Here is a 12001-nt window from a genome sequence, read left to right as displayed (position 1 = left end):
GAGTGGTCTAATATGTCCAGTATCCTCTGGTGAACTCCGACAAAATTGACCGTGAACAGCAACGACAAACACTCAATATCTCCAAGTGATTGAAAATGCTAGCAGACACTTCAGGCAGGATGGACGTAGAAATCATATACAGCGCACCGATCAATGTACTCATTCAATGCGTATTTGAAAAAGCAATCAGTCATGATGATCACTTTCTATTTATACAGATTTACACTCACCTGCACAATCAAATGAGATTTAATGCTAGAACAGAATTTTTTTTTTTTTTACAAATTTTATCATACGATTCTAATTTAACGATTAAAACATCATTATCGTATATAGAGAATTTCTACATGGCTAGTAATATATTTTTAAAATGAATACCAAATCAGCAATGTCAATAAGAAATTTGAATTTAGTCTTACGAGTTCACAAATCTTATTGTAATACTAAGCTTTTTTTTGTCCGGGCTATTCAAATTCCCCTTAGCAAACCAGCTTTGACTGCTCCAAGACCTCCAAGCATCGCATTCGCCTCTCGAATACCAAAAGAACCAAACAAGGCTCACAGGACTCCATTTCCTTTCTTTGGTGCCATGGTAACTGTGATGGCGAAAGTTCAGCTCCGGTTGTATGTGAAAGATATAATAAAAGAAACCAACAGTGAGCTCCTAATGGAAAGCTTCCTGCACTAACGTGCACTACACAAAAAAATCCCCAACAAGATTTTGACAATAATCTTCTTACAAAAGGCTGCAGTTCTTTGCCGGGGGAACAATACGCAGTTCTCCGCTCAATTGAGCTGCATACTAATAGGGTGATTATGAGGTCTAATTATCGGATAGCACTTGTCAAGGGGAAGCTGTGCAGTTTGCCCCCAGGACAATATGCAAAACTGAGACAACTGTTGTTCCACTCAAAAGACACTTTAGGACAAGATTTGACCCTTAGAGCGAGTCTCATTGAAGTCATTGCCACATAGCAGTATTATAAATACATGTTGAGTGGTAGATGAAATATGTATATTCTCGGAGGCGGAACAGAGCAGCTGGATGAGAGAGGAATTTACCGGAAGGAACTACACTTGCCAAAGTCGTGTCGGGAAATATGAGGGCGATTCCAGGAGAGGTTGTGAGAGGTGCTCCGATTTCCACACAAAATGAATCAAATGCTTCTTTCAGCTGTAGCTTCGGGAGGGGGGCGGGGTGTGGTGGGTGGGGGTTTGATCCTCCATATTGTCAATCTTATACACTTAATAATTCAACATTTAATATAGAAACAGAGAGGCAGCAATAAATTATTGATTTGTCTCACTAATCTCGTCCTTGGATGAGAAGACAGTGACAAAGGAAAATAGGGATGCTTCGCATTTTTCTTGGCTCTTGAGAAGCTTCAATTAATTTCGGGAATTTATTGCTATCTTTGGAAATTGGTTAAATATGCACTCAGGCAAAATGGGAGCCTACAGCCGGAGCTTCTTAAGATTTTTTTTTTTCCTCTTTCTATTTTCACTTCTCACTCCTACGATGTATTGAAAGGTTGGGGGGAAGAGAGCCCCTTGAGGCTTTTGTCTCCTGCCCTCCAATTACCACCAATCTCACCTCGCTTCTTTCCCCCCGTGTCTGTCATCATTAGATATCTACTACCACTAACCAGAGCATATAATAATCCACGTCTTGTAAAATACATCCAATTAATTTGGTGCCAGGTGAAAAAAAGATATGTACAGTCATCTGTTCCTTATGACCGGTACATTTTCACACCATTTTTCTGTCTGCCAGCCAATGTGAAGAAGGAAGGTTCTGGCAGCCTACCAGGAATGCCGCAGTGAAGGACACCATCAATGACAAAGAGATGCTCTGATTCAAAGATATAAAAGAAATGATTGGTCAAACTCATTTCAGGAGCTAAAATCAGAGAGTGGTAGAACAGTGTGGTGACTATTTAAATATGTTTTCTCTTTAAATGGTTGACTCTAATTGCAGAGGCAAAAACAGCAAATATCTTAGCATATGGTACCGCTGTCATCGCCTATAGTTCACAATCACACCCACGCCTTTAGTAGCACACAGCGTGTCTGTGTGTGTGTGTGTAGCTACAGTATGAAAAGATTAAAAAAAAAAAAAAAAAGGTGGCAAGTTTTTCATTATTATTATTCTCTTGCATTCTCACATTGCTTAATTGCTGATTTGGGGTGAACATAGAAACTGCTACTATATTTGTAACTAAAATTTATAGAAACTGTTGCATTTGTGAGAAAATATAAATTTGCACTGGATTCTGAAAGGGCAGCGTGCATGTGTAAACGCCGGTATCTAGTACACGTGGAGCCCTGCTGATATCAATTACTGAAAACAAAACCAGCAGTACAATTTTAAAAATAGAACGGTTAAAGGATCCAGAGAAAAGCACAATCTGTGTCCACTCATTTTTTTTTGCATCTCTGAAGTCCCTGACTTGACTGCTCCTAACCATTGCATGGTGTGAACTGAACTGCCAAGTACAAATGTGGCTGCAGGGTGTTGTCACACAAGGCAATCTGTGCCATGCTTGAGCCCACTTGACACCTTGAGTCGGGGACAATTGGCTCGTCGTGTATGATGAACTGATAGAAAACCTAAAAGGAGGAACCGAATGCGGTGTGAGTATGCCCTTGGTGATTGTGGACCAAATAATCGCTTATAACCTTTCTAAACACTTAAAGCGCAGCTAAATTCAACTGACACACATATGGGGAAACGAGCCTTCAAGTGGGCTATGCTAATTCTGGGCGGTCTCTGATTGATGGGTCAGACGCAACAGAATCTGGTTCAACTACTGGCGGGCAGCCAAAAATCTTTCATCTCAATTATACTGAAAAAAAAATTTGCTTCATTAAAGAGGTTGATCTCATACTTAGAGAAATTTGCAATGCTGAACAAACAGACCTCCGAGAGTTCCAACTTCACCAGATCATTCGGATTGTCTCCTGTTGTTGTGTAACTGGCAAACAGCCAGTTTGGAGGATTTATATTCTATTTATTCAACCTTTCCAGGATTGTTTTTCTTCATTGGAGCCACGGCGTGGGGCCCTCTAGAGCATTAGCGTTCATCTTTGAAGAGATCAGCAGTCTGCCATAAGATGAAATGTTCATAAAGGTGGCAAGAAGGTTAAGTAGGTCATAACCAAGGCTGAGATGTAAACACGCAAGGCTCCAATAATCATACACTTGCCTTCAGTCTTAATAACCTTTCAGGGGCCCACATAAAAAGACGAGGTATGATCTTGACCTTCTGAGGTAGACCTCTCTTGAACCCCCTTTCCTATATAATCTCCAAACTCATCGACACCATCACTGCGTGATAGCGCACCTGCCCTTCACTGAATATTTTTACTCCAGTGCAAATCTTTCCCCGATTCCTGACAAATGCCTTCATTCCAGAGCAACATCGCCGTGCAAAGTCTCTGTCCTTAAGGATCGAAGCCAACCGTGGCTCTCCAACTACTCCCCCCCCCCCCTTTCGCCCAATCTTCTCCTCCACTTCATTCGGGCGAGATCTAATTCACTGATGAATAATGGATCGCTGGAAGGATAGATATAAGACTGTGAAGGTTCTCTTTGCTTCTCAAGCAGGATGGCTGTAGTGCTAATGCAGGGCAACATGCATTGGAGATGAGTCCAGGGACCTCCCACTCACTCTGTCTGTCTGTCTGACGCCCGGAGCATCTCTCTCCACTATTCTTTCTTGGTTGAATGGTCATTGACAAGCTACGATATTCATTTAGGATTTCTCTCAGTTTCATTTCTTGCTCCATTTTGTCCAGAACTGTCACATCCGACAGGGACGTTGAGTGCCGGACAGCTTTTTGACCAATTACCTCGCACCCTTTCATCGTTCATTACCTCCATTCGATTCGTTCCTGACCTTGGGAGAGCAATCCCAGGCTTGCATTGACCCTGACCCTCTCATGCTCGCCTCCTCTCTTAATACCCGTAGAAGCCTCATCAAAGAGACAGCTGCATCAAACAAGCCCCCTCGTCCTTGTTGGATCTACCATGGTACCTAAAGCCCGCTCTGCTACAGCTGAAGCCATCCTTCAAAAGAAAAGTCTTTGCAAGAGAAAAGTCTTGAGGCTAATTACAGTCCATTATTCCATTCATCTTATTATGTAATGATACCAGGATGTTGAGGAAATGTACCAAAGGCAACAATTAGCATTGGGAAGTAAGAATGCCATTAATAATGCAGCCTGATCCTGGCTGCTCTGAAACGGTCTTGCTAAGCACTCCAATCTGTCCAATTGATTGGCAGCCTTTATGTCCGGCTATCTCACTACATACCTCCAACTGTCCACCAACTGTCTTCATGACGCACAGTTGGTCATCAAAAAGACAAAAACACGACCCTGATCCGATGTGCCAAACGCAGGAAAATGGATTTTATTTTCCGCGGGAGGCACGATAAGCTTCAGAGTGTCGCTGCGATGCTAACAACAGAAATTCCATCATATATGCCTGCAGAATACCAATCAGCCTTAAACTAGCTTCTCGTCGTTTTGATCAACAACGGGAGACAAAATGGCAGGCGAGCAACAATAGAGTAGCAGAAATTCAAATATTGATTCGGGCAGGATAATTCGACTTTAAAAGTCATTGTTTTTCAAATGATCAGTCACGCATTCTGCTCCATTCCAATAGCAACAAAAACTTTACTAGATAGAGATGATAGAGTCATATAAAGCAACATAAATTTACAGTAAACACCTTTTACTCTAAATAATAAAGCCAAATAATAGTCACAGCCACATTGCAATATGAGCATTCTATTTTTAACCCCTGGCTCCACTCTTTTATGGCATTATTGATTTGGGCTGCATAAACCATGAAAAGCCCTGCAGGAATATTGCAGACAGAAGAGCCACAGGAGGGCAGTCAAAAGACAGAAAGGTTTACGACTCTTATTTTTAACTTACCACACTCACTACAATCTGGTTTTTGCTTGGCCTGGTTCATTCAATCTCATCGAATCAAGGGCTTTTCATTCATCCCTTTCATAGACACCGTGTATGTGTGCAATCATCATCATCATCATGTCACGACATGGGAGAGCGACTCCACAATGAATAACGAGAGCAATGAGTCAGAGGGTGACTTAAAAGATTAGAAAACGCTTCATAAATACAAGAAGGTTCCAGTTAAAGACTGCTTTTAATTATGCAGCGCTATTGGTCTCGGCTCGGAAATAGTCGGCGGGGCTAATTGAATTAGACTGAGGCATAACTCATGCTAACGGTTTCCAAAAGGAGGAACCGGCGATCCAAGCAGCTGTCGGTGTCTTCATTTGACTTGCCTGCCACACAACATGTGGGACAGGGTTGTATTAATTTCCACCGCAAAAAAAAAGCAATAAAGGAACACGGCCAAAATGATCTTCATGCGGGGCGAGAGGATCAAACAGCAGATTAGAGATGCCGTAAATGACATGTGCTTGTCTGTGTCAGTTTGCAACAAGCTTAATGACTTATTAATTACTGCACATTCTCTGAGTTATTAATGTGCTTCAAGAGGATAACATATTTTCTTGCAGTGTAAACATTTTGACCCCATGTCCCAAAAATGTATCAAAAATGTATTAAGTCTACTGTATAACAAAACTTACATATATTGTATTTGTCTATTTCATCCCATTACTGCTTGCTACAGGCCAATATGCCCTCATTCGACTTAAATCATGTTTGACAAATTCTATCTGGTGTATGAAAGTAGAAAATGTTTCTGCAATATTTAATTAAGTTTGTCTTCAGGAGCAATACCTTAGTCGGAGAAAAATGTGCTCGGTACAAGTCAATAACAACAGTGGTGGGCTCCACTGCTGATTAGATTACACGGCTTCTCTATTTACGGTAAGAATAACCACAGATACATCATAAAAATATCTTCGACAATAAATAACACTGTTGATACTCCAGCGTGTGTATTCTTGTGCAAACATTCTGACTTGAGAGGAAGCTTAAAACATGATCATAATAAAAGTGATTGACTGTCAATTATTCATCTCGTGACAGATTTAAAGTGATAAATTTATCGACCCATAATTGGAGCGGCAACTTGAGATTGGAAGTCATCTATCATAGTTTGCAGAATGAAAATATAGAAATGTGTGCTGGAGACTATCCCAGCTGACCTTTGGACGACAGACAGGGTACAGACGGAGAGACCTAAAATTAAAACAAATGCTTTACATTCTGGCAGTCTAGTGGCAAATATTAATTACATCCATTTCGTCGCTCACAAGCAGTGTCAGTTTTTGCACTTTATTGTGACATGCCGACTTACCAGGACTTGACAGTTAAGTTTGCTGGTCGTCATTTTGAGCCACTTCTTGTGTTGTGTTAACAGTGGAACTTACTTTTCAATTCAAATAAAGACACAGTGATGATCTGTGAAGCCTCAGGTTGCTTGAGTGTCGATTGGCATTATTTTAAGCGAAGAGGTTATTTCGAGGATCCCCAAAACTGTCCCATAATGGGGCACTGGGCACATGTTTGTTTACAACAAGAAATCTTCTTACCTTCTGTAGATGGGGCCTGGTCCTGGGCTGCATACAGCATATCCTTGAATGCCTATTGATGGGGGAAAAAAAAAAAAAGATCTTCAACTGTCTGCAAACATTGATTCCCTCTTGAGGCCAGAATTATATGACGTAAAAAGCTTATTCATACGGCAGATTTGGCACACACTAAACATTAAAGGGAGAGGCTGAGCGTCAAAGATAATGGATGAATGAAAATGGATATAATTGATGGTGACTCCTGTCAACAGACCAGTGAAAATTGGAGGACTACAACTGCATCATGATTCTTATCAATAATGTCAAGCTCTTCAACATTCACGTTCCTGGCGCAGGCAAACGTAGAACAAATCAAAAAGATTGAAAACCTGTCTCGTCAGATGTTATCGCAGCACTCAAAATCCACAGCGCGGCGTGATTCTCGCGTAGAAGTCGAATTTTGTGTGTTAATAGCAACTTGGATGGTCGCCCCAAAAATTCTGCTGTGAACCACATGAGCAATTCATCAATGGAGCTTGACCCATTCCCGATACTAATTGGAGGAAAATAGATATTCAAATCCATTCAGGGTTGGTGGAGGTGTTCATTAAGGAGGCATTGCCATGGTGATGGTAGTGATGGGAAATTTCAATGGCTGGAGCCCTTTGGGAAATTGGGATAAACCTGCAGGCCTGCCAGTAATCGGTATTGAAACCTTTACGCAATAATTAATCCAAGCGTGATGGGGCGGTACCTCTAAATGTACTCTAATACGTACTTGATGGTAGTGGACACTAGATGCTTGAGCAAGTGCCAAACACTACGCTCTCCTCTAGTGAATGGAATCTCATAGACTCCTTTTAATCCTCTGTGATATGTTAAGTGGCCAACAAATTTTAGTGGCAAACAATAAAACCACTTGCTTGAGGAAATGAGACCGTTCGGCAGCTCGGAAATACTCAGTCTAGTGATTCCCGAGAAGTCAGGGAAAGAGGAGGAGATGGAGGAGAAGGAGGGGGGAGAAAGGGCAGGTCTGGGACCAGATGTCCTCCCAGTGGGGGAGGACTAGGTGAGGATGGAAAGAGGGAGGCTGCTTGGAAAGAGGGGGGAGGTTCTCAGTGGTTGCCTTGCCAATGCCTGTTGTCCACATCATGTTCAGATTGTTCCAACACGCTGATAAATCACACTTGCATGAAGAATGATTTTTACTGCAATTTACATCCGGGGTGGGAGAAGCAGCGAGAGAACACAAACTGGAATCACACAAGCACCTGTTTTAAATCCAAATATCATCACTCTGCTAGTTTGAATTGTAAATGGGAGCCTTCATATCCACTCTAGTCCTCCTCATCGTCATTGCCATTATGGAAGGGCACGGAGTAATTACACCGCAGAGGTAAATGCCTTTCTCGCCCACACATATATAAGGTCTGTTTGAAACAATATGGAGTTATACAACCTGCACGTCAGATGAGAATTTTAATCAAATTCTTTTAAGTGAGTCAACAGACAATCAAGCAGATGTTTTTAGGAATATATTTTACGTATAACTTTTGATGGTAGAAGAACTCTAAAGATGATGTGGCGTGTTGTGTTGTTGGTAAACGTGTATAGTGATGCCTTCACTTACATCTGTAATTTATTCCATGACCAAATTCGCCAGGAAGCCACCAGGAGGGCTACAGTAGTATTTTTTTCCCCAGAGAATAAAGAACATATGGTTCTGAGTATTGTTAAATTTTCTGTCCATGTGTGTTGCTGCACCGTTTGTATCAAAGGATTATACATCGCAACACTGATGCTATTCATAAGCCTATTTTGCATTGTGTGCTAGGATTAATTTTGCGAACTTTCCTAAGGCAAAATGATGTGCTTATTTTTAAATACACAACCTGGAAAAACGGCAATAAACAGCCTGAAGCATGCACTTGGCCTCTTTTTGGAAGACTTGTTCATGATATACCAAACTTCTTCTTGTTGTGAAGTTTTCTAACTTAATTTATTTCTCCCAATTTAAAGCCAAAAGAATTGGCCAAACGACTCATTTAGTAAAACTTGCAAGTACCGAATATCCTTTTTTGTACCAAATGAGGTGTCCAATTTATGGATATTGTAATTCCAGTCACCGTTTTGGATTATAGCCAAGAACTGAAGGTTATTGACTTCACATCTGCATTTCTGTTACGCCAGAGTGGCCTTTGTGTGCACACCCTCCATACCAAACAAGATTTTCGCATATACCTAAAATCCCTCAGGATAGAGCTCACACCTAATTAGGCCATCACTCAATAGACTTGTCAATGCATTTGCGCTCAGATCCAGTGCCGTGCTAACTTAAAACTGTGAAATTTCCTGGAACAGTCACTTTACTGCAGCCTTCTTATCTTCACCATAGACTGTCTGAATAGACACAATAGTGAGGAGGAGATTGAAAACTGGGTCACAGGTTAATTCATCCAACTGACACTAAAGGAAGACATTAAAACTGACTTTCAATCACTCCGTGTCGATGCAGAAAGATGCTTTCACACAAAGGGCTGACTCTGGCATTGCTGATTTAAAAGCAGGAACTAGAGTTACGGGTAAAATGACTCGTGCAGCTGGAATAATGTGTCACTGCATAGGCATAAGCATGTGGACTGCAGAGCATGAGCACAATGACACATTTTGGAGTGAGGCATACACACTGTTTAGACTTGTTGCATTGCTTGTATCCGGCATGGAAGCTGATGGATTGCTTATTTATACTGTATTGTCATATAATGTTAAATAAATTTTGAGGTGGTGCAGGCTAATCCATGGACGAATGCAAAAGCCAGACACTTTTTTTTTTTTTACACATAAATCAACAACTGCTTGTCATACTGAACATGATATCTAGAACACATATGCACAAAGTTCTGAGTCCTAATTGGATGGATCGCTGATTTTATGCTTATATTATAAACGTCATTCATCATAAGTAATATGAAGGGTGTAATGTACAAGATTTATAACTAAAGGAAAATGACAAAAAGAAAAGTACATTTGTCCATCACGATCAATCTCATGAGAGTGACAAGATGGAGAGCGTAGGTGTAAAATGGCTGCATGAACATACATTTGTCCCTTGATTCACGATATAGACTACAAGATATCACAAATAAAAATTGTAAATACTATAGCCACACTAATATAGTTTTTTTTTTTTTATCCCAGTGTGTTCAACACATAAAGCATCTTCACACCTGTCGCCAAAACATGCTTTTGTCCCATCACTATACAACATCCACATGAAGACACGGATACATCTATCAACCTTTAACAACTATGCAACTCAATGATAGGGTGGTGTTTCCAAAATAAAACAAGTGCAAAAAGGTTTTTCCTCTTGGCCACTGAGGCGGACAGAGGTGAGCAGGGTCTTTGTCTATAATTCATACGGTTAAATGGAATGGTGCTGTCACTGCACGTTTGCACCAAAGCTCCAAATAAACAACTGGCAAGAAGCAGCGTGCACATGACAAAATATGCCTTAATAAAAATATAACATATAACAAAGACCATGTGTGAAAACATCACATATCAGCACCAGACAGAAGCTTTATAGTCACTGCAACACCCTTTGAATAAATCTGGATCTCTCAATATTGCTCAGTACAAACAAAGGGAAGCGGGTGTGTGGATTTAAAAAAAACAATATCCACAATTCTTGACAAATATTTTGTCTTCAGGGAGGAAAAAGTATAAATGACTATTGGGCTAAAACAAAGGAAAATAAGAGGGGAATAAAAGTACATTTTAATCATATTTCAAACAATAGTTCATATTTTAGAAAACACAAAAAGATAAGATTAATTATTCATAGTGCACAGTGCAAACCTATAAATCATTTAAGTAAAGACCATTAGTTGTTGGTGGTTAATTCAGCTGTTAAAGTTATTAAATTAACGAATGCTGTAAACCAACAGCAATAAAGCCAAATGATAAGTAACCTTTTCATTAAGGAGTTATCTTTATTACTTATAGGGGGAGAATGACTTATTTCTGTTGACAACTGCTTATTCAACAAAAATAGACATAAATATCGTGTTTTGAGAGCCCCAAATTGATATGTCAACAAAATATACGTCTCAAAAAAATATATCAACGTTACCTCATATTGAAGGTACTGTTTTCTCCACTCTGGAGTGATGTGGGACGAAAGGTGCTCGGCGAATTTCATAGTTGCAGGAATGAAGATTCCGCGAAGTGATATTAAATCCGAGCCCGGCTCTTCTTCTTCTTCTCCTCCGCCTCGACGCCACTTTTATGTCCGTCAACTTGCTGGCTCAACATGCGGGGAGCACGTCAGCCCGAGGCGGCCCGCTTCACTCCACTTCTGCTCGCCGGTCCGGTCCCGTCCCGTCCCACATGCTACTAAACTACTGTACGACTGCTACCGGTCTCACCCAGTTAGGTTCGCGTTCAGTCCCGCAGGAGTTGGGTCAATTGGCTTGCGAGAATGGCTCTCGGTGACTTTGCTCCGTCCCTCGGCGAGTGTTGTGTGTTTATGGGCTAGTGCGCTGTCCGCCATCAGTGACGTATTTGCGTCACAGAGCGAGAGCTGTCAGCTGCCACTGTTTGGGACCTCTCGCTGCTACTTCCGTCTGTTGCACCGTATCCGCTAACACAAGTTGTTGTCCTTTGAGAACGTTTACGGGTATCAACTTGTCTGACAACGTTTAATATATATATATTTTTTTTTTATTACATTATTTTTTAGATTACTGTACTGTAATTTCTAGGAGTATGACTTCCGGTTTTCTGCGCCGTTATCCCAGTTTGGTGGGCGTGGTCAACAATATGTATTTTTTTGATTGGCCAATTGGGCGGTTATGATTGAAAATCATTTATTCTGCCTAGCAACTCTGGCTAATAAGACATTAAACAAACATTTGGATTTGACATTCGTAAGGGAAGGGGTCACCAAACATTTTGTAATTGAAAGCGATTCCATTGGTACAGATTTGTACTATATTTTTTAAAACAGAAATGCAAGTGAACTTTCCCAACACTTAGGAAATCAAGAGACCTATTTTGCATGAGAAAAATCTCACATTACCCAATAAAGCAAAAATCCTGAAACAATGATTATCCCGTCACAAACGTTTTGTGTTTATACAACACAAGCTATGGTGATCCCAGTGAATAATTGCATTCTCCACTCAAATTGGTCTCGGGTATATTAAAACAATAACTATCAACTGGCTTTCTTACATGTCCAATAGTTTTTGAATGGTCACGAGTTCAAAACAAGTGATGTGGGTGAAGGGGCAGACCATCGTTGAATCAATAGCAGCATCTAGCGGACATCTTGGGTATGGCACTTCCCTACTGGAAGGTTGTCGTAGTTGGCACGACTGACACGATATCATAATTAATAGTTTTGCAAGCTAATATTAGGAACACATGCATGCGCATATAGTTATTTTATTTTTCGTGTTGAAGTGACAACA

At 40.7% G+C, this 12001-nt stretch overlaps 1 protein-coding gene across 3 annotated transcripts in view; it reads right to left on the bottom strand.

The window, feature by feature from the left end:
• Positions 1-11151, bottom strand: part of xpr1a (xenotropic and polytropic retrovirus receptor 1a) — a 36160-nt gene extending 25009 nt beyond the window's left edge. For all 3 annotated transcript variants that reach the window (XM_037250682.1, XM_037250683.1, XM_037250684.1), the window contains exons 1-2: positions 10660-11151; positions 6546-6597 (exon numbers count right to left, since the gene is read on the bottom strand). In XM_037250682.1, coding sequence (XP_037106577.1) covers positions 6546-6597; positions 10660-10728 — 121 coding nt within the window. In that variant the 5' untranslated portion in view covers positions 10729-11151. The remainder of the gene's footprint in view (positions 1-6545; positions 6598-10659) is intronic.
• Between the last annotated feature and the right edge of the window lie 850 nt (positions 11152-12001).

The sequence above is a fragment of the Syngnathus acus genome, chromosome 4, assembly GCF_901709675.1.
Source record: "Syngnathus acus chromosome 4, fSynAcu1.2, whole genome shotgun sequence".
Lineage (NCBI taxonomy): Eukaryota > Metazoa > Chordata > Actinopteri > Syngnathiformes > Syngnathidae > Syngnathus > Syngnathus acus.
Note: the sequence above shows the minus strand (reverse complement) of the source record. Positions and strands in the feature narration are given on the sequence as shown.